This window comes from Aptenodytes patagonicus, chromosome 12, assembly GCF_965638725.1.
Source record: "Aptenodytes patagonicus chromosome 12, bAptPat1.pri.cur, whole genome shotgun sequence".
Taxonomy (NCBI): Eukaryota; Metazoa; Chordata; class Aves; order Sphenisciformes; family Spheniscidae; genus Aptenodytes; species Aptenodytes patagonicus.
This window is the reverse complement of record NC_134960.1, coordinates 2,348,297-2,371,281: the sequence shown is the minus strand read 5'-3', so window position 1 is coordinate 2,371,281 and position 22,985 is coordinate 2,348,297. Positions and strand designations below refer to the sequence as shown.

The 22,985-nt window shown below is 48.3% G+C and overlaps 1 protein-coding gene across 1 annotated transcript in view; it reads left to right on the top strand.

Moving 5' to 3' along the window:
• PDLIM4 (PDZ and LIM domain 4) overlaps positions 1-22,985 on the top strand; it is a 53,625-nt gene that overhangs the window by 5,218 nt on the left and 25,422 nt on the right. The window contains exons 2-3 of the mRNA XM_076349906.1: positions 10,408-10,559; positions 20,380-20,464. Of these exons, the coding sequence (XP_076206021.1) occupies positions 10,408-10,559; positions 20,380-20,464 (237 nt within the window). The remainder of the gene's footprint in view (positions 1-10,407; positions 10,560-20,379; positions 20,465-22,985) is intronic.

The window sequence follows — 22,985 nt, the reverse complement described above, 5'->3', positions numbered from 1 at the left end:
TTGCTCTGTGTTGATGAATCCTGAAAAATAGGACCCCAGCTGATTTCTGCTGACCTTTGGTGTTTTTATTGCCTGTATAGAACTAAGTGATGCTAGCTGTTTCTCGGTTGGTTGCATATTAATGTTTGTTATAACATAATACTTCAAGTGAGATGGCTTTTTAAGTGGAAGGAAATAGTTTTGCTTGTCATTCTTTTTTGTTCTCATCATTCTTCCAATGATTGCTGCTTGTAAGGTCTGGAGTGAGAGATCTGGGTGGCTACACTTGAAGCTGTAGTAGTACTTAACAGTTAATCTGAACTATAGATAAGAGCTAAGGAAAGTATATAACAAATATATTTGCTGCTGAAGTTATTCTGTCACTGAGGCTTTACTTAATAGCTGAAAGAGAAGAATAAATACTTGTGCTGGTTCAGGAGACAGTAATGGTAGAATATGCTGGAATGAAAGCCTAATGCTAATTACCGTAATCAAGCACGCTGATAATCCAGAGTGGGAAAGCAGGCGGAAAGAATGATTCACATAGGTCCATTCATGCAAGGTCTGACCTTGGGGCAAGTTCAGCAAAATAAACCCAGCACACCCTTGAAAACACTTCGGGCCTCTGCCAGGTCGGACAAAGCAGAATGGGCTCAGTGTAACTGGGGAACTGAGAGTTCGGGCTGGGGTTTTTGTGAGTTGGGGTTTTTGTTTTGTTCTTTCTTTTAAATGATGATGTCAGTTTTCTAACTTCTTGGAGACTGAAAGATTGCCTGTTGGGACAGGTATTCAGAGTTACTTTGGAAAAGGGCATGGTTGTATCCCACTTGATACAGGGATAAAAGAGAATAAAGTTAGATAGCAGACTTATTAAAATGGCCCTGTTTGTGTAGGAAGCGTACAAGGGGAAATACGTGGAATTATTCTTTTTTTCTTAAACTTTTTGTTGCTGTATAGCGCAATAGGTGGTGATAATCCTGGTCCTGCTGGGAGTAGATCAGTCCTTTTAATTGTAATACAAATATGCCATTATGGATTGTGTGGAATTAGTGAAGACTACTGCCTTTTTTTTTTTTTTTTTTGGTAGCTTGGGGAGAAAATGCATATCACAAGTCTGCGAGAGTCACATAGCAAATCCTAGAAAGCACAAGTCCTTTTAAATATAGTATTTCTGAATTTGTTGCATAACTGAATTTGTGGTTTGATTTCTGAGCCCTTAAAATGCATTGCCTCATGGTTGTTAGACACCCAAACACTTAGTGAAAATGTTTTTATTTTTTAAGTCGTCTGTGACCACAGGTGCTAGAGTGTGAAGGAAAGCAGTAGATCTCTCAAGATCTGGTAGTGTTGATAAAATAGCTAAAACAAACATGTTCACAGAAAATACTCTGCTTGATTTGTTGTCAGTGCAGCGCTGCTAGATGTGTACCGAAGCAAACCACGGCATATCTAGTGAGAGCTTGTTAATGTAGTGGATTTGTACGCAGCCGTTAACACCACGCTTGCCCCAGGCCCTGGAAGATAAGGTTATGTTTGGTTTCTACTTCAGGACTTACACAAAAACTTAAAGCAAACCCAGGATTCATTGGGTTACTTGCAGAAATTGGAAAAATGTCGAGCTGCGGTGTGGCATTCAAGTAGCTTTTACAGCCAGCAGAGACCTAAAATAAACTCTGCTTTCTCACCAGAGAGAACAGAGCTCTATTTAAAAAAAAAAAAAAGTGCTGTGCAAGAGTATTTCAGCCAATGAATTTTCCAAACATCATAAAGATGCCTCAAAGCCCATGCCACACTCAATCTTTCTTGTCAACCGGAGCAACTCAAATTCGCACCCATTAAACCTTAAGTAGTTTTACATGTTGTGTGGACTGATAGCAGATTACGTGCGACTGACATTTTGCAGTACAAGCTTCAGAAAGCAAAATATGCCAGATTAAAGAAGATTATTTAAAGTATTTATTCTTAATTATCAGATATGGGCAATGCACAGCTAGAAGAGGAACTGTCGTGAACGGTTAAATCCAGGACTGTTCAATAACGGGCACCGTGGAGTAGGTGTCCAGCTGGGAGGTTTACAGTACGCGGAGTCTGAATGCTGTCATTCACCATAAGCCACAAAACCCTTCCCAGAAGCCTTTAGCACACGTAAAGCTTCTGGTACCAAAGACCAAACCCCGCAAAATACCTGGTGTTCACAACCAAACCGGGAGAAGGCAGCCGCATTGCGAAGGCGCAAATCCCTCCAGTCTGTGTGAGATTAACCTCTTTCACAAGGACGAAGCTTCAGGTTTACTCACCAGCTGAATTCAAACTTCTTCTGTTGGAGAACTTTCTTCTGTTGGGAGATGCCTCTGTGGCCACTTTCCTTTTGATAGGAAAGACAGTATCAACCCGCCTTTCGGGCCGAGAAGGTGGGTGATTTAAAAGGGAGAAAAGTTTGAAAACCCAGGGGTTTCTCCAAGCAAGGGTTTAGGAAGCCCTGCTGCTGGCTGTGAGGTGTCTGAGAAGGGGAGGCTTCACAGGAGAGCTGAGGACTAAACCTCTAATGGAGGTGAACCACTTACGATCATAAACACTTTCTCTGATGCTGCTGAATCCAGTTTGCCAAGTGGCGTGCAGTGGTGCAGTGTCTCAGGGACTGCAGCGATGCTCCGAGCGCACCTACATCAAGGCTTAGCCGGTGTCCCCCGGGGCAGGCTGTCCCGCCCTGGCCTTGCTCCCCAACATAGCAGAGTGAGTATAAAGCAGATTTAAGTGTAATAGCAGCCATAGCGGTTAAGAGTGGGTAATTCTGTGTAGCAGAGCAGTGTATCTGCAACTTGTCCTTGGAGGAAGGGGTAAGAGGGCTCCTGGTGACCGTGAACGTGGCAGGCAGCCTGGTGTGCTGCACTCGCTGCTGCTCCCGCTCTGAGCGCTGCCGGAGTTCTGGGTGCCCTTGGGCTGAGCAAGGGAAGCTTTTGGCAAAATAAGCCAGTACGAGTGTCTGAACAACCTGTGCCTTTCTCAACCTGAGCGCAAACCTCGAAGAGCTGATTATGTGGTTGGTTGCTCTAAAATTCATATCTGATTTCATTGATTTTTCAGCCTTTTCTTTGTACGGAGACCTCAGCCTTTAAGCTGGATTAGGATCTACACTAAGAATCTGATTCTAAATTTGGATTGGGATCCATCAGTACTTGGATTTAAAAGGATTTTCAAGCGTCTCGCCTTTTGTAACAGTCATACTCTGGTTCTTTCCCTTGTATGCTCTTAAACTTCTTGTTTTCTTCAGTAGTTAAATGAATTCACGTTGCATAAACAGTGCTCTTCATTTATAGTGCTGTGCAGCATACCTAAATAATGTCTTGATACATTGGACTTCCTATATAAGCAATTAGAAAAATGCAAACGGATTGGTGAGGAATGTATGTCAGTTCAAGGCACAATGCTTCGAAAAGCTGAAGAGAATCCCTGGAAAGAATGCTTGAAGGATTGGGGAATTTCTCTTCATTTAGTTAGTCATTTAACTCTTGGTTCTTCCTGTTTTCAAAGATGTTGCTACCGTAAGATCATCTGCTGCCTCGTAGCATGCTTCCTGATAATAGAACAGGCTTGCTTTGTTTAAAAGCTGAGAATTTTGTCACACTATCTTGAAAGCCTCTCGAAGGCTTTAATCAGGCCCTTTTGATCACGCTTGCAGAACAGAAAATTTCCCCAGACTTGCCTGTAACAAACTACCATTGATTTAAGAGAAGAGTGATGTGGTCTGTGTAGGCTTGTATGGGGTTGCATGGTTTAACCCATTAAATTCTGGGAAGATGGCTTCATTAATTGATGGGATGTGTTGCGTTTTTTTACAGTAGCTTTTTTTTTTTTTTTTAAAGTGAAGGAGATCCGGGAGAGAAAAAGCTGCCTTTATTATCTGAGTGTGATTGGCCTGAATAGGTACCTTTTTGTTAATTTGAGTAAAAACTACTGGGAGAATAAACACCAAGTTCTTCTTTCCAGTGGCTGTGCCGAGACCTGTGCAGGCGGCGAGGAGGAAATGTGTCCCCAGCTCAGTCGTCCTTGGGTCCTGACGTGGGTGACGTTACAGGGGCAGGCTTCTGGGGAAAAGAGTGAAAAAGAGGTTAAGTTAATATAACAAACTGGCCTTTCACTTAAGTGTTGATTGTTTCAGCTTGTGGTGTTGGCCCAATTCTGGAGATGGCTTGAGCAAAGCTGCTTCTGAGCTGAGCCCTCCCCGCGGCGTGCAGGGTTATCCCTGTGCGGGCAGCGGGATGCACACGGCGAGACACGGGGGACTTTGCCCCCTAAGACTTGCTCTGCGCTGACTGGTCTCACCGCCCTGACACGCTTCTGTGCTTGACCTCCAGGGGGGAAAGTATAATGCTATATGTGTTTCAAGAGTAAACTCCTCTCGGTGCAAATAATCTTGCTTACTAAGTCAGATTGCACAGCTTCCAACACCAACTGGCTTAGTACAACGGTTGCCTTAATGTGCTTTATTTTATTGGCCTGATGTCAGATGCTAGCACTTAGTAAATCCTTACGAGGCTCCAGTGGCCAGATAAGATAGCCACTGCTGGCTTTGGGGGTTTCTCAGTCTGTTCCGGAGCATCAGAGTATCCACTTGGCTGGGGAGGGGGCTGCTTGTTGATCCTGGTCCCCTTGGAAGAGAGGAGAGGGGTGGGTGGTAATCTTGGGAAAGGTGGTGGGGAAAATAATTGGAAAAAGTTATTTTAAAAAAAATTGGTTTGTAATTGTGCAGATATAGCTCACTGGTTGATGACTTGGCAAAAGGAGATACTAAGTTGTGGGGTGTTGGTCCAGTGCTACACCCCGTGGGTTGCGTTTCCCCTTGTTATCCTTGGTGTGGGGGTGATGCTCACAGCACTGGGACTGAACCTCCTGTGGTGGCAGGAGGCAGAGGACAGTGAGAGAAGGGCTATTTACTGGGGTCTCTTTCTTTAAAATTCTCCTTTTCCTGCTGGAATAATATAAAAGGACTGAGACAGGCGCCAGTATTAGACCTCTCGTATTTTTTGAAGCACAGCGCTATACGGAGGATGTACAAAGGTGTCACAAATGAGACTTGTCCTGAGGGGATTAGGGAGAATAATATGCGTTTTGGAAAAGGGGGGGGGGGGGGAATACATTCTGGCTTCCTACTGGAGTGAATTCCTGCAGGAGGGCACGCTCTGCAGGCACGCTGCACAGGGAGAGGCTCTTCTCTGTGCTCTCGAGAGCCTGGAGTTACTTACCAGGGGCACGCGCTCTGCAAACCTCCATGTGCCCTGCTGGGGCACATGGCTAACAACACAATATTGTTAGCTGTGCATGTTTTTTGTTTCTTTTAGTATTTTCTGCTTATCAATATTCTTATGCACCTGCATTTTTTTTGAGAGAGAAACAAAGAAGCAGCTGCTTATTTTTGTGGAGGGGTTAAATGCAGAACGTTGTTCTCTATTGACTTTATTCAATTTTGGGAGAGTGCTAAAAATGACCTACGTTTACGCTGCCTTCCTGGAGCAGACGCCGTGCTGTGTGTGCGCAGTCGCCTCGGGCAGAGTACACGTGAATGCGCTTCTATGGGCATAAAAGGAGCTGTGAAAACATGAGTGCCAGCGGCCTCCCCAGCACACTGACTGGTCCTGCACATATTTTGTGCTCAGTTCCTTCCTCCTGAAGGTGCAGCAGTGATTAGGCGATGGGTAGGGGGTATTCCACGTATAACCCTGTGTGGGATCTGCTTAATCATCTTGTGAAGAGCTCACCACAAGCTAACGCCATCCCTCCCCTGGTCCCCGATGATGGGTGCAGCACACTGGACCCGTTACTCAGAGTTGCTTTGATTCACACTCAGAAAACTGTTCAGCTCTGCTGGATTGCGTTCCAGGCTGTGCTTAAAAACCTGCTTGAGCACCAGGGCTGGCACAAGGGAAGAGGCTGGGTGGCACCCAGGAGTGGGAAGGTGCAGAGAGAAGGTCCTCTCCCCTCTTGTGCGCAAGCTGTGGGATTAACTAAGCTGTCTTGTGCAACTTCACCCCAAGTCTCCATCAGTTGGCTTTGGCTTTACGTTGGTGGGAAATATCTTCAAGTGCAGGGCGACAGTAACTAGCAGCGTAAGTTAACTGGTAGGCTAGAGTTCACATCAGTGCTGGGTCACTGCTATATAAAATTGTGCCTTTGGGAGCTCAGAGCTTCCAAATGAGGCTGGATTCTTGTCTAGTTGAAAAAGAAAAACCTTTAGGGGAATTTTAATAAAAATATTTTATGTTTCTTTAAGCCTGTGCTGTTTGCTGTGGGTTTGGCTCTCGGTGCCGTACACTTGACTGCTCTGAACGTGTATGGTACAAGCAGAGCTCTCTGGGAGCTGGGTGCCTTGCATGGAATGAGACCCCGTGAGCTGCCAACAGCACGAGGGCTCAGACCGCCCCGTCCACCTGCATGATTCTCCACCAGCCCCTTGCTGCGGCCCTGAAATACCAGCACCCGCGTGGGGCCCTGCAGCCCCGGGGGTTAGCAGGGTGCGAGGGGATGGGCTGGCTCCTTGCTAGCGCGTAACTGCCCTTCCCGAGCTCTTCACTGGAGAAAACGCAGGCAAACAGACCAAACCCTGGCAGGCGCCCAGCGTGGGCAAGACGAGGCATGGCACAGCAGGGCGCAGCAGGCGCCGTGGGACGGAGCCCGTGTTCAGCCCCAGTGTGCGAGTTGGGGCTCTGCTTTAGGGTACTCGGCATTGCCTGCAGAAAGGCAGCACGCAGTGGGGGGAGACAGCCTGTCCGGGTCCCGGGGAGACTGCTTACATCACCCCGAGTTACGTATCCATCGGCCCTGTCTCGGTCTGTGTACATTCAACTTTGATTTTTAAAGTGGTTTGTTCTTAGCACTGATGGAGAACTTCAAAAACAAACAAAAATCTTATCACTGTTTTTCTTAAGACTATCCTATTCTCAAACCTCAGTTCCTTTGGAGGCCCCTTTCGAGGGCACAGGGCTCCAGTGACTCGGTGCAGGTTTTCTCTGCAGTGTTTTTAACTTCGTAACGTATCCAGTTACTCTCACATTCGTGCGTGCTTTGTTCATGTCGCACGCGCTGCGGTTACCGCTCACGGCAGACCCGCAGCCCCTCTGGAGCGAGGCATGACTGAGTGTCTCTGGTAGAAGCTCCATCCCAAAACCTCTGTGCGCTGCTGGGCTTTCATGTCGCTGCCCTGGAGAGACCTTGCACCCACAGGCGATACATGCAGCTGCAGTTACATAGAATCATAGAATAGAATCATAGAATCATTGAGGTTGGAAAAGACCTCTAAGATCATCGAGTCCAACCGTCAACCCAACACCACCATGTCCACTAAACCATGTCCCTAAGCGCCTCATCTACACGTCTTTTAAATACCTCCAGGGATGGGGACTCCACCACTTCCCTGGGCAGCCTGTTCCAATGTTTCACCACTCTTTCAGTAAAGACATTTTTCCTTGCATCCAATCTAAACCTCCCCTGCCGCAACTTGAGGCCATTTCCTCACGTCCATCACTTGGCCATAGCCCTGGAGAATGGACTAATAGGCAAAACAAGGTTTATCACTTGAACAAAAAACCACTTGTTTTTTGTATGTACTTGTTTAGAATAGTAGATGCTCAGCAGCTTGTTGGGCAGTAGCTGGCCTTTGTAAGGAAAGAGGCTGGTTAAGGAGCATTCTGGGTTTAGCCGATTGCTGCTGCCTGTGGGTGCTGGCTGTTTGTAGCTTGATGGGTGCCTGAATGAGACACCCAGATCCCTCCTGGACCTTCCTCGTGTGTGTGTTTGTTTCTGTGTGACAACAGTGTCATCTTTCCTGGATGTTTCACTCCAAGCATAGACTCTATTACAAAAATTACAAATCCTTAAAATTGCATCCTTGTCCTTACGGAGATCCTAGTTTTGCGGTAGGCTTCGCGTGGAGCGAAGCAGGTAGGACCCTTGCCTGAGGATTCAAACACAGCCCTGACCCATAGCTGGGCTCGTAGGGCTTTCTGCGGCATGTTTGGTGTCAATGGCTTTGCACAGCTCTGAGTTAGGAGAACTTGAAGTATTTTAAACATCATTCGCTAAAATACAAACTTTGGACCTGACAGACACTACAATACTGATTCCCAAGCTGCTGTGACACCGATGCTGTATCTCAAACTAATGAGTTCTTGGATTGCAGCTCCATTTCAAGCCCTCAGTCATCTCCGTGGGTAGCATAAAATGCTAATATGAAGATACTACCAAAATAATTTGAAATAAACCAGAATCTAAAAATAGGAAACAGCTAAGAGCCCCATTTATGAACAGCTTATTCTCCAAGGAAGCTACAATCTGGTTAAGATCAGTGCAGGGAGAAAAATCCATCAGACATTTAGACAGCATTGAACAGACAAGAACAAAATACAGCTGTCCTGGGTCAAACGGAAGGTCTGTTAGTCCAAAAGTCTGCTGGTAGCCGGGGCTGCAGGGCAGACATCAGGAGAAGCGAATAACGACAGGCAAGCGCATGGAGGTGCTTCCTTGGAGGTGCTGGTTGAGCTTCTGGTTGACTTTCTGGTGGGTCTGGCAGCTTCTGTGGCTGTAGAAGGAGCCTAATGCTCTGTGAATGCCATGTCTTCTTACGTGGGTCCAAAAAACCAGCAGGACAAAAGCATGCCAGGGAAAAAATAAACCTCTCCTAGGTTGAAATGTCCTGTGTCAGAGCTTTACAGCTTAAGTGTCCTGTGTGCAGAAATACCTCCTGTTGTTAGCTCTGAGCTAACAGGGGAGCCTGCGAGCAGGGGAGGAGTTGGCCTGGCAGGTTTGTTAGAGCAAAATAGCCTGGCTGAAACTATTGAAGAGCAAATGGCAAATGCTAATTTACTCTGACAATGCAACAAAAGGCTTAATTCAGGCTGCCAATTCAGCTTAAATGCAAAAAAAGTGGTTTGAGCTCCTCAAACACCTTCAGGTTCGTGTTTCAGTGGTATTGGTGGCTGTAGTCACGCAGGGAGCAGTGTGGCGGGTCCATGTTATGCCGGGTGCCGTCTGCCTCTGGCTGGCTGTTTTACCGGCCTCGGTCCCGTGAGCAGCCCCAGCACGTCTTACAAAGGGCTTCGGTGTTAAGGCTAAACCCTCTTCAAATTCCCTGTGAAAATAGAACTGGAAAAAACAGACCAAGATGAACACGGGGCGGCGTGCATGCCTCCCTTTCTAAAAGACTGCCTGTTTAGTGATGGCCTGCGGTGGTCAGGGGGCTTGTGGGCACCGTGGAGCAGGTGGCCAGCACTTGGTCTCCAACTGTCTGAAAAACCATACGTGTTTTGTTAGCGTCTGGTCGCCCCCGGGCATCAAGGAAAGCTACGTCCGAGGGGAGATGGAGGATAGAGCAGTGATGCTGTTGCCTGGATCTTTCGAGCCAGGGTGTGTTGGAGCAGAGACCCATCGCCTGAGACGGGGATTATACCCGTGTAAACCAAGAGTGAACAGAATCAAAGCACCGTTGCACTCTACGTGCAGTGAGATAGGAATAACTGAAAGTCAGACTCGCTGTACTTTCTCACTTGATAAACCATGTCATTGGTTAGCGGAGTGTTAGCAGATGCTCTGAATGATTGAAGAGGAAATTAGGGGGCAAGCACGTAGCTATTAAGAGTTTAAACAGACACATTTACCTGTCCTGCCTATGCCTTGCATCATTTTACGTTATTGCAAAAATTAAAACCACATTTGGGCTGATGTAAATGAAATGGCAATTTCTCAAGAAAGTCTTTTATGGGCTGCAGGATTGGTCTTATGACTGACCACAAACAGTACCTGGACCTGCCATTAGTTCCTCAGGAAAGAAGTTATGAGTTTTATAAGGTTCTGGCATTCCTGCAAAACCAGAAGGAAAGAGTTGTGGAGACTTAACGAGCTGCGTGGTATTCCATGCAGGGCTAGAAAGAGACAAGTCATTTGAATGACGGTCAGGAAAAACTGATGTCAAATGTAACCTCTCCACAGGAAGCAATTAGGGTGACTGCGCTCATCTTCTAATTACGTAGTTAGCCAAAGAGGAGGGTTGCGTGTGCTCCTTAGGGATTGACTCTCGCAGCATGATTTAAGGCCTGCAAGCCAAAGGAGTCTAAAGCATCTCTCTCGAAAGAGGGTATTGCGTTATTTCAAGCCAAAGAGAAATCTGAAGAGAGGACCTGGTCACATGGTGACTGGGGTTGATAGAAATCTCTCGACTTAAAAGAGCGTTGTTGTAGAGGATGGCCCTCAGAGAACTGGGGCTGACCCAAGAGCCCTGGGTCTGACATCCAACCTCTGGCAGATGCTGTTGGTGTAGGCAAAACGCATGTGTCTGCTCCAGAAATAACTATTCCCTTTATCTGCTGCTTATTCCAAGAAACTGGACTTCTTTAAAACCGAGCATTCTTTTAAGTAACCCTTTTATTTTTCCCTGCCTAGATTAACCCTGGCAGTAAAGCAGCCATGGCAAACCTGTGCCCAGGAGATATTATTCTGGCGATTAACGGAGAGAGCACGGAGAACATGACACACCTAGAAGCCCAAAACAAGATCAAAGCATGCATGGACCAGCTGTTGCTCTCCGTGAACAGGTAGGTCCTCTTCTGTTTGATGTGCTCTTGTGTCAGCTTTGCTTGGCTCTTCCGCAGAAGGCTTGCGGCTGGCCCTGGAGCAGATGTGTCCTTAGGTTCAGTTCTTGGTGCGTCCCCGTGGTCCATGTAATTGTTCTGTGTCTCTAAAAACAGCAAGGCAAGATTATTTTCAAAAGATCGCTGATACAGTAAGTGGGTCCAGTTCGTTTATATAAGTCTGGATTATCATTTGCACCTTGCAAGGCTCGTGCAGGCTGTGACCGAGGTCGGATCCTTCAACCCAATGGAGGTTTTACCGACTCAAGCAAGAGTAGCACTGGGATTGAAATCTCCTTTGGGCAAAGCCTCCCACTTCATTAACATCCAGCTAGCATTTTCTTAAACATCTCCTCAATGAATATACACTTGAAGGTCCTGCCAAATTAACTTTTTTAGAATATTTCACAGCAAAACGAAGGCTTGGGGTTTTTGGGTTTGGGTTTTTTTTTTGCTTTCCACTGGAATGAATTCTGTAGCTAAAGGTTCCTTAGTGCAAATCACAAATTATCCAGTCAAAATGAGTGGTCCTTATAAGGCTCACAAATTACTAATGTTATCTGTAAAAGGTCTAAATAAGTTTATGCAATTTTCCACTTCAGATTAAAAAGGCATTTCCTGCTATAAAGAGCTATCATTTTCTGTTTATACTTCTCTTGGAAAACATGTAGTTTCTGACTGGAAGCCTGGGCAGCAGGGAAGGAGCGCTGCCGTAAATGGAGCAAAGCCTTGTTGGTTCCTTCATCACAGCGGTGTCTGAGCTGCCCGGCCGAAGCAGAGTCCCCTGAGCTCAGCCCGTGCCGTCGGGATGATGTGGCTTCAGCGTTAGGAAAGAAAGAGAAAAAGAAAAACAAGAAAACCCTTCATGCAGGTAGAATTTCCCATAGCCAAGGAGGACGGTCGTTTTCCTTTCCATTAGGAGCAGTTTTAAGAAGACTGGACGGTCCTCTACCCCGAACGGGGGCTGTACCCAGGGCAGGACAAGGGTTCCCTTCCTGGCTGTCCGCAGGCTGGTGGAGCTCTCTTTGGAAGAGGTGGAAATCTGTGTGTAGTGACAGAAGGTTTTGGTGAGCTACCAGCTGCTGAGGTGGTTTGGCAGCAGAACAACTTCGTCAGGAGTTAGAATAAAGTTTTGCTGAAAACAACTTTCACCTGCAGCGTGGCAGCATTTTGTTCTCATGTATGAGGGTTTTTACTGTGTGAATTTATGGGCGGAATTCCCACTCTTACACCTCATTTTAGCCACCGGTATCAATTGGCATCTGTTTGTTGGCTGAGATCGGACCCTCGAGTACTCCTCCTCTGTGGGAGGCATGCGGTACGTGCACAGCTTTCTGCTGGTGTCCACCTGGTCCTCGTGGTTCAGAAGTGGTGCTTGAGTCTTGCTGGTGGTAGCTGTGACCATACTGGTGGTGGTAGCTGCCGTGTCAGCGTACGCGGTGTCAGCGGTATCTCCGTGAAGGTTCATCTCCTCTCCTAAGAGGTGACTTCTTGCACGGACACAGGGGCAGGGGTTCTGTCACACTGGTACAGCTCTGCTCCATCGCGAGAGGAGTGGACAGAGGTTTTGCAGCAGTGTGGGTACGTGCCTTGGTGGGGTTAAGGATGATCTGTCTGTTTAGCTTGCCTGAGATGCAGAAATGTTCATTAATGACCTCGTGGTGGTCTGGAAGCTGCCGTGTGGAAGAATTATGGCAGCAGGAGAGTCTGTGGCTTCAGGTTGGGTTTGCCCAACTACAGCTACCAAGGTGGATATCTTTAACTGTGAGACCTTGCAGCGTGCCCAGAGGAGCGGTGGATTCTCTATAGCAGATGTTGCTGGTGATGGCCGGCAGCCTTGCAGTGGTGCAGGGTTCGTGGGTGAGGCGGCCTGGGCTTTGCTAGGCAGGAAGGGTAGGCAAGAGGATTGCAATGGTTTTGTCGGGCCTTAAAGTCTTCATAAATGCAGATTTTAAAGGCTCTCATACCTTATAGTCAGGCAGAAATAAATGCTCAGGCTTCTGCAAGACAGGAACAGGCAGGAGCTGGTGACGGTGAGGAGCTGTTCAGCGTGGGGTGGCTCCTCTCAGGGAAGAGATCGCACTGTTGGGTTGGTTAGGTGGCTCCCCCAAGAGCAAACACACCTCAGCCATGCCTAGAGAAGTCCGTGGGGTGGCCTTTCTTTTGATAGGAAAAACTGAATAGTTTATTTTTTCTACAGTAAGGAAAGCAGCTCCAGTAACGCTTTATTAGGTCTATTTTTAGTTTGGCCGAAAGTGAGTGCTCAGTGACATGGCTCTTGGATCTCTCTCCTGTTTCCCAAGTGACCTGTTGGATCCAGACGACTCTGCCCAGCCATTAGTCATCGCTGGAAGCGTGTCTGGCGCTACCTCCTCGGTGCGAGCAGATCCCTGCTCCGGGACCTGCCTCCCAGAGAGCCGGGTGACCTGGTGCTAGCAAGGGAGCCGTGTCCTGGAGCAGTGACAGGGGATTTTGTTGGTTTGTCTGCATGTCCAGCAACTGCTGTTTGTAACACTGCGGATCACCGCCCTGGACTCCGCTATGAGGCTGAGCTCCAGGAAAGCCCCGCGTGCAGAGGCGTGGATTTGTATCTTCTCCCTCGGGCAGAAGCATGTTTTCCAAGCAGTGTCCTCTCTGTACGCCGCCTTCAACAAAATATAGTTTGCAAGTGAACAGAAGGAAATCTTTTTTTAAATAAGTGTTTTTGTCTGAAATACATTTGAAATAACGAGCTCGTTTGTGGTAGGTCTTTAGTTGAAGATGTATGAAATCTGATGTTAATTCTGTTCTAACAAAGGAGGCTCCCTCCAGCCGGGTGCGTGTTCCAAGGGAGGGCAGGGAGCTGGGCAGCGAGCCTGGCAGCAAAGGGCTTCCAGTCCTCTGGTGCCCTTTGGGCTTCTTCCACCCCGTGCCCTTTCTCCATGAACCCTTGGCATTATGTGTTACCGAGATACAGAACAAGATTGGTTTTGTTTTCAAACTGTGGTCAGTAAATGCCCTTTGACTAGAAAGTTCAGTCGGAAAGTCGGAATGGGGGGGAAGATGTGCAGGGGAAGACAAGGGGGAGTTACTGTGCAGTCCGACGGGATGTCCCGAGACCGACGTGGCCCGTCTGGGTTTCAGAGGTGTTGGTGGTGCAGAGAGCCCGTTGAATTTGATGGGTGGAGATGCTGATTATCCTGTTTATCAGATTTGCTTCATTAAGACATTTGGATACACTGATGGGGAAACAAGTAAAGCGCCAGGAAGACTGACTGTTCGTGGGTGGAATAAACCACTAGCGTGTAAAACTTTCTCATGCAGTGCAGGCAATATCTCTCCTCTATGCTTGGGAGGGAGCAGCTGAAATTAGCGGGATTTCTGTTGTGATGCAAACTTTGGCCATAGTCAGGCGTGATTGTGTGGCTGGACTGCAAATAGCTCGGTGTATCTATTGTTAGCACAGTCTGTCATTAGGAACGTCACACTGGGTTTGATGGTTTTTCTTTTGTCTGGCTGCATGGCAGAATCCGTTCACGTAGTCTGTCTGGAAGGAGAAAAACTGAGAGTTTCTGATCGAATGTGAACATGTAATTTCCAAACACCATAATGGAAAGCAGCACCCAGAGCGCTCCTCCCCGTGGCTCTGCCGGCTGGAGGACCGTGCCAGCTGTTGGGAAGCACATCTGCTGTGGCTTCGCTTGCTGGGAGCTGTGCTGGGCTCCGGAGGGAGCTGGGGGGGGAGTGTGTGTCAGTGGCACCGGGACCTCTGGAGAAGTGAAGTTTTGAGGCAGCAGGAAAGATCCATGGTGCAAACGGCATGGCTGTGTCGGCAGAAAGGAACCGCATTGTTTCCTAGCGTATCTGGCACAGTTGCATGACAGCTCCTGGGAAACTGGAGGAACTTTTTTTTTTCTCTCCGTGGGACACTCCAGTTTCCCTGGACGAGTTATGAACCCTGCAGGAGACAGGGCTGGGGGTGCAGTGCTGAGGAGGTCCCTCTGAAGATGTGGGCTGTTGGCTTGCAAAGAAAAGCAGGGCTCAGGGCAGCTCTGCATCTGATCTTTTACGTAATTTTGGGGAGGCTGAGGGAGGCAGTGTCTGGAGGGCATCAGCAGCAAAACACACAGCATGGTGAGAAGCCACCAGAGCCTGGGCCTTCTGTCTCCAAACAGTGGTCACCTTGGGTGGGAAAAGCTATTTTGTATTCTAACAGTAACAAAGGATCCAGCAACACAAACCAAGATAATTGCAGGCTTGATAAATAGCGTCTGGATTCTCTGTGGTGATGTATGTTCATGTGAACAAGTACTTGCACATTAAAATCAATATTATTTCTCTCAATCAACCCTTTCTTATCCTGGAAGGCAGTCAGCGTCCAGGCAAGTGCACACAAGAAGTCTACGGTCCAGAGATAACCAGCTTGGCAGTGCCGCTTGCCCTGTTCTTGCTTACATGCTACTGTGTATTTTCTTCTCTCTTTTAAAGAAAGCCTTCCCAGCTCCTTTGATCGTTAACATCTCTCATGGTTATGGCCCTGGTTGTTAGGGAAGACTTGTTACTTCAAATCGGGTCATGCCTCAAATAAAAGCAGCCATAAAATTGGGTTGGAGCTGTGCTTTGCTGAAACCACTGCTTGAGAACAGAGGGTTGAGCACCCAAAGGACCTCGGGTGCTGGACAGGAGACTCGTGGCATCACCGATGCTGTTCTTGCTGACGCACACTGCTGGAAAGTCCTTGGCAGCACTGTCCAGACCTGCCCATCTGTGCCAGAGGGGAAAGGCGAGCCCGAAAGCTTTCTCAGAAGCTTTTGTCATCTGCCAGCTGGGAGCATGAAGGCTTGTGCTGCATCCTTCCTGGAGGAGCTGGCCCCAAGCCCGCATTGGGAAGACTGCTGGGAAGGGGATGTTGCAGCTTTAAGTGTGTTGGGGCCGTGGCTCCCCTGTGTCCCCTGCAGCCCAGAGCTGGTGATATCCAGGGCGCGCTCAGCATGATATCTGTGAGGCTGCACCCACTCTCAGGCTGTACTAACATGTATTTCCTTTTTTAACATCTCTACTCTGTCCTTTACTGGGGACTTTAAGTGCTCCTGGGGTGGTTCTCCCTCTTTCTTCACACCCCCATTCTCTCATGCCTTTCTTGGCTAGACCCCTGTCCCCAGTGAAGTCAGTGAGTGTTTTGTCCCGGCTTTGTCAGGTCGCCTTCTGCCCCGAGATGTGCAGGACTGTTTCTGGGCGGCGGTACCGTGGAAAGCAAAGCAGCACAGTAGCCCTTCTGTTCCAAAACGTAGCGGCGGAAAATCTTCATCAGCTCATGAAAGGGGTCGATTTACGTAACCGATGCTCATGTGGGTACTAACGTAACGTGTGAGGAATTACCTAGGCATTCCTGTAGCAAGGGCTGGGCGTTCAGGTCGTGGTTAATGGCTCCGAAATGCGAGGCCAGGAGTTCAAGTGGGCTTAGTAAGGCTGGAGCAGTGCCTTGAACTGGGCCTGCGGGGGGAGGCGGTGATGGCGCTGATGAAGATTTAGCGGGATGGTTCAGGATGCCCTGATGATAAATCAGCCTATTTCAGCGTCATCTTCCCAGCTGTTGAATCCTAAGCCAAGGTAGCACGGGGTCTGCTTCGCCTGCCTTGCTGGCATCTGCAAGGGAGGGTAAGGGCAGGTATGTGGCAGCTGGCTGGAGAAGATCCTGGGTGTTAAGCAGCCCCGTGAATTATTACTCACAGAAACATGGTATGGAGATCTTGGTATTTAGCCACAAAACGTATGCATTTGGTGCCCAAGGAAGTCCCTGGAACCTCACGTAGCTGATGTTCTTCCAAGTCCCCCCTCTCGCCTCCCCCAGCTCGTGGAGGTTTTGTCGGGGTCCATTTGCTGCGAGCTGCACAGGCACACTGCTGGAAGATGGGAAGGATGACAATGTGTGATGTTCTCAAGTTTCCAGTAAAAGTACAACTGAAAAAGTGAATCACAGCTTCCCCTCTGGAGCTCCTCAAGGACTAACAGAGGGGAAAACCGGCAGCTTTCCAGAGCCTCGATACACAGCAATGGTTTCAGCCGAGAGGAATGACGGAGGAGAAATCCCGCAGCTTCTCCTTCGCGTACCTGGATGAGCTGGGTCCATCGGGGTGCTCAGCTGAGTTCAGCTCCTGTGCCTGTTCACCAGCCTGTGCGAAGCCTTGCCCACCTTGCACGGCAGGTGAAAGCCCTGCAGGGGCACATCAGGCTGCAGGGACGGATCCATCACCTTATGGTTATCACGGCGAGGGTCACAGTCCTGGGGACTTAGCAGCTGTAGCTGCTTCTAGACTCAGTCCAGCTCCTAGAAGGCTAATGGCCATGTCAGTGATAAAAATCAGTCGTGACTGTAGTGATGTGCCATCATGGGAGGTGAATAGCATTCAGGAGATGGGCAGGAACCTGGAGTCACACCCCCCCCACACCCCCCACACCCCCCCCCCGAAGGGACTATACAGGTTGGGGTGAAATACAGTGACAGGGTTGTTCTGGAGGTTTGCATAGCTGTCGCCCGCTCCCGCCTGCGCAACTGCACAATAGCAGATGGCAGCGTCCCGGGTCCGGTCTGGCACTTTCCCAAGTGCTGAATGTTGGTTTACAAGGGGATGGAGAAATTAGAAATTCAGTAAGACCCAGGAATTCTTGCAACTTAAAAGCAGCTCTACAAATGTAGAGAGCAAGTCTTGCAGATCATTACCAGGTGAAAAAATAGCTTGGTAAAATATGTGAGCATATGCAAGTAATCTTTGGAGAATGATGTTGAGTCTTCTAGAAAACAAATCGTGGGATAAAAGGTGTCTGCAACTTTATTTTTTTTTTTTTAGTTATGTCTTGTTAATGGGTCTGTTTCCCACGAAGCCCTGTGTTGAAGGCCTAGCACTAACCTAGGTCAAGTTATTTTTCTTAGGATTGTCCTAGCAGCCATTAAAATAGAGTGGAGCGTTGTTAGTGCAGGGTAATGATTTCCACATAGCCGACTTTAATCACCTACAACACATCTGAAAACACTTTTCCTGTCCTTGAGCCGTAAATTAAATGACTCGGAACATTTGAGCGCGATGTCTGATCTCTTGCCCATTACATTAGAAAAGTGTGATTAGTTTTTGCTGTTGCCTAAACACAAAGCTCTGACTGTTGGTAGTGTGAACCTGCTGCCAGGGTGGCTTGGGGTGGCCGTGCTGACCCCCAGGTCCCCGCTGCTCCAGGGCTTGCTCGTCAACCCTGTCTTGGGAGGGGGGGGCTGCAGGGGGACCCCCTCTGCTGCTGGTCCTGCCAGGGACGTGGGCACGGGGGTGGAAGTTCCCGCAGCCGGGACTGTGCCGTGAGCTCAGAGCATCAACCGTTCTGCAGTAGTTGCCCGTGGCATCTCACTCTTGGGCAGTCACCTCTTAATTATTTCAGGTTACCTCATATTCTGCTGTTCCTGTGGAAAAGAGGGAGTCTCCTTGTGTAAGCATAAATGCTCATCAAACATGCAATTTGCATTTCTCTTTGGTGAAGCTGATGTTTCTCCCAGTCTCCTTTGCTTTGCCTTTAAAAGTGCCGAATAGAACCTAAATTGTGCCGTATCAGCTTAATTTCAGAGTAGTTCAAGTGGAAGCTGTGGCTGAGGTGAGCCTGGCTTTGCTTGGGCCATCGCTGGAAGCTGTACGAGGTTGTCTTGCTTATACCAAGAACTTTTGGTCGCTCTAAAGAACTGATGGTGAAGCCTTGAGTTTAATCATTAAAAGCACTAACTATAAATAGGCTTCTACATGCAAACCTAAGTCTGGCCGTGTCTTTCGTTAAGTGTGAGGATGCCTGTAATGACTTTTGGAAAACACAAGTTTAACTGCTTTGTGGTACAGACGGTGTGATCTTTGTTCGTTTAGGGGCGTGGGGAACTGGGACACTCCCAAGTAGAAAGTGCTGGCCGAATGCTGTAGCTTAACGCAGAGCAGATTTACTGCTATCGCTCTTACCTTCTGCAATCGGAATCGCTTTCTGAATCTCAGTTCTTATTTACTGGCAAATTGAAGTCTTCAGGGATCCTTTAAGCTGTGTCTGGCACGTGGGCTCTAGAGCTGAGCAAAGGGGAATGTCGTAACTGTCCCTTCTCGGCGGCAGTGTGAGCACACATCAGCCTGATTCAATGCAGGGGAAAAAGCACGGGAATAATAATGATGATCTCTGCCAATGTAATTAGGCATTTCCATTGTTCTGGGCCTTCCAATGAAGTTCTCAGTGTGGAAGCAATACACACAGCACTGGATCGTGGCAAAAAGCGAGTCGGAATTGCTAGGAATGCTGCCATTCCTGGGAAGGACAGTTTCCTTTGTCCCACTGAAAACAGTTGGAAAGACCGACTTAAAGTGAATTGTCCCAGCCTAAAATCAAATAATTACAGTAAAGAGAATTTATCAGAACAAGGCATCTAGCTATGAGAAGAAGTGCGTTATTCCCAGTTGAAAGAGCTGTGATGGTAGTGCTAAGTAGTGGTTTGGAACAAAAAAGGCTTAAATCCTCAGGGGATTAATCCAAAGTGCGTTAAAACCAGTGGGAGTCTTTGCTTTTGATGGGGTTTGGATCAGACCCTGAATTTGGAAAGGTAGGTTTGATGGTTGGACTTGATGATCTTAGAGGTCTTTTCCAACCTTAATGATTCTATGATTCTATGTATGCTGACTGGTTTAGATGTAAAATACCAAAAGTAAAAAATCACCTCAAGAATTCCTGGCTTAAAACCGTGCTCCTTATTTTTCAAACTTGGACTCTGCAGATAATTAAACCAAAGCTGAATGTGGTATGTGGCAGGGGCCAGAGTCCGACGAAGGATGCTTGGCCTCAGCGAGTGATCTGTGCCTGTCAGAACAAGACCTAATTTTCATTAAGTGGTGCATATGCAGGTTGTGATGATAAACAGAATAGTTTGTATTTGAAAACTTTATCTTGTACTTCATGCAGTTTCCATCTCCCAACTCAACCTCTTAGCATCCAGAAAAGCCTGTGTATGTGCCTGCTGGACCTTGCCCGGGTCCCTGCAGCTCCCTCGTGCCCCGAGCCTTGGAGAGGACAGCCACGCTGGCGATCGCATCCCAGCCATGCCCCCAGCCACCTCTGGGGGGAAAAAAATGGTCAGGCACATGGAAAATCTTTGGACAGTGGCAGCGTCCTGCTCTGGCTTGGCAGGACTGAAGATGCATTCGTGAATGGAAACTGTTTTTAGGACTTTTTCTATCCAGCGCCTGTGTTGAAAGGGTCAAGATGATTCATACAGGGTCACGTAAGCCTTCTCCCTGAAAGGCATTTATATAATTCCTGCTGTGGTCTAGTATACGGGCCTGCCAGGGAATGCATATATATATATATATATATATACACACACACACACACACAATCAGAATACATTTCAGGATTCAGGGCCAGAATAAAGGGGCAAAGCCAGGAGTATGCAAAACAAGAACCACCACAAGCCTGTCTACTGATTTATTGAACTGAAATTTTGTATCTTAAATTCCACACTAAGTTGGGGCCTATAGTTCAAGAATGGTTTTGAGCTTCATGGTTTTAATAGCATGGAACTGGCATCTTCTCTATTTACCACTGTACTATTTCTGAGGATAATTTCAGACACATATATATATTCATTCTCTGGCAGGCCTATATACTACGTATGTGTTTGAGTTGGGTTGGTTTTTTGTTGTTTGTTTATTTTTTTAATAAGTCTGGTTTTTTGTTGTTTGGGTTTTTGGGGGTTTTTTAAGAGCAATTTAAGTTGAGTTTACTTAATTTCCCATTGCAGAGCTGAAGGGAAGACCTGGTCACCCCCTGTCCTGGAAGATGGCAAGGCTCAAGCGTACCGGATCAACATAGAGCCGGAACCGCAGGTACGGCAGCGGCAGCCCTGCACACAGGCTGGTCTTCCAGCTTGCTTTTCTGGGGAGAGGAGATCCATGTCTGGAATCTGGAAAGCCCTCTGCTCTGCCTGCAGTCCTTTCAGAGGTTGAGTTTCTACGTGTGGTTTTAAAACATCATGTTTGTTGAACTTTTCCATGCAGGTCTTGCTGCTGGTAAAGCCCAGGCTCCTGTGGTGAACCGGATCCCTGAACCGATCTGGCTTAAACCCAGCTCTGTAATTGCCCTCTGCCCAAGTTAGGCTTTGTTGAATCGGCTTGCCAGTGGCACGAGGAGGCTGGGCAGCTCTGCGGAGGGGGCAGCGCCCAGCACCAGACCCCCTTCAAGGCCAGTGACCAAGCTTGGGGTCAGCATTATTTTGATGGAGCTATTGGAAGCCCTCCTAAGGGCGCTGCCCGATGCCTGCCTTTCCTAGAGCACAGCATGCCCAGGGTCTGTTTGCACCTGCCTTGGCTGCCGTGCCTCCGTCTTGGCTGCTTCCAAAATCCACCGCACCCTCTTAATCCCGTGGCGGTGATTCACTTCACATGGTGGTGGATTGTTTTGGTTTGCTGTTTCTTTTTAATGGTCTCCCCCCCCCGGCGTCTCACTCCTTTCTCTTCCTTCTCTCAGTTTTGCAGCTTGTCTCTTCCTTCTGTTGTCAGCTTTTTTCCCTAGACCCTCCTGCCAGCACTCTGCCTGCAGCCCACCCTGCCTTCCCACCCTGTGGTCTCCGAGAGCCAGGGCGAGGGCAGCACCGTCTCCAGCAGCAGCCTGCTACTGGGAAGTGGATGGAGCTGAACAGATCTCCATCCTCTGTACCCATAGGTTGTTAGCGAGGTCGAAGATGACTCTCGTTCTCCTTTGGCTCATCAAAGGGAAGAGGAACGGTGTCTCGCTCCTCCCTTTCTGCCTCCAAGTTACCTGACTGTTGGGTTTTTGGATGTGCTGGCCCATGATGCCTGCTGTAGAGGTAGCTGGGGAATGAGGAGGAGATCAGGAGGAGGGGATGGGGCAGGGGGGGACCTCCTGCTGTCTTGCTCCTCCTCAGATGGGTGCTGAGCTGATGCACATGCTGCAAGCTTTCCCAGGGCACATGAGGTAGTGGGTGGCAGGACTGAAGCCTGCTGAGACTTCTCACTGCTGCAGGTTGGCCAACCCCTCCCAGAGCAGTGGCAGAGGCACCAGAGCTGCCTGCAAGCTTCGGAAAAGAAAAGTACATCAGTTCAGGCTGACAAAAAAAATCCTGCGATTGCCACAGCAACGCGGGAGCACTCTTGTGCTGTTGGTGGGTGTTTCAAATATTGCTCATATGGTTTCCTTCTCCACAAAGGTTGTTTGTGTTATGGGCTGTTTCGTGAGAACTTTTTCTCCAGCGTGTGCAAAGTGCCCGCGTGCAGATGCTGTTGGCTTAGCTCTGCTGCTCGTTCCTAGAGCTGGCTCTTTGAGTGTCCTGACAAGGGTCCCAAGGTCCCCCCACAGCTCCCCCCCGGCTCAGTCCAGAGGGAATACAAGACCTGCAAGGGTGGAAGAGGGTGGGATGGCACTACGAGGAGTGGTGTTGGCCTCGTTTCCCTTCAGTGAGGAGTGGGGAGAGAGCACTGGCAGCAGAGACTCCACCAAATGACAAGGACGGGGGTGGGATTCTCCAAACCCCACGAAGAGCGGACCTGTATAGTCACGCCTGTGAATCTGTTGGCCATTGCAGCCATGTGGAATTTGCAAATATTTTGCATTCCTGCCCGGGGACAGCGGGCAGAGGGGCTTGCAGCTGCTGGCACTGCAGAACGGCAGCACCGGCAAACCCGCCCCGGTATCGCACACGAGCGACTTGTGGGTCTGCTCGTCTTTCCCTGCGCTGACTGACAGAGCAGGGTGATCTGTGTGCTTGGGCTTTGAGTTCTGGCCATGTTTGCTTCATTAATCAATTATGGCAATCTTTTTTGACAGTTATTTTTTCTTACAGACTTTGATGTGCCCAAAACCCTATGAATAATATTAAATGAGGAACAAATGTGCAGCAGTCCCACTGCCAGATACAACATTTCTGAGGTTTAATGCAGATTGGATTTGAATCTGACTATTAATATATATTACATATGGAACTTTTCAAAAATTAGACAGTTACATAGAATATAATGAGGGGGTAGAGATGGGTTTTCCTAAATCCAGACCTACACTAAAAATGTGTAAATCTGGGGAGTACTCAGTGGGTAAAGCAGATGTGTTTGCAGCAAGGCAACGAGAGAGGCATACGAACAAGAATACGCAGGTACAGACAGCAGGTTCCTACTCTTGCTCTCTTTTTCAGTGGCTGTATCCCCACGTCGTCTTGCTTAATGGCTCTTTGCGTTTCCCAGAGAGGCGGTGAAGGAGGTACCATGCACACGTTAGAGTACTCTTGCTGTGGTCGCACCCGAGATGCGCTGGTTGACTCTTCACCCTCCCCAAACCGACTGTGCCTTGAGCGTGGTTCGTGCTGACTGCTCAGGACACGTGCCAGCATCTGTCCTA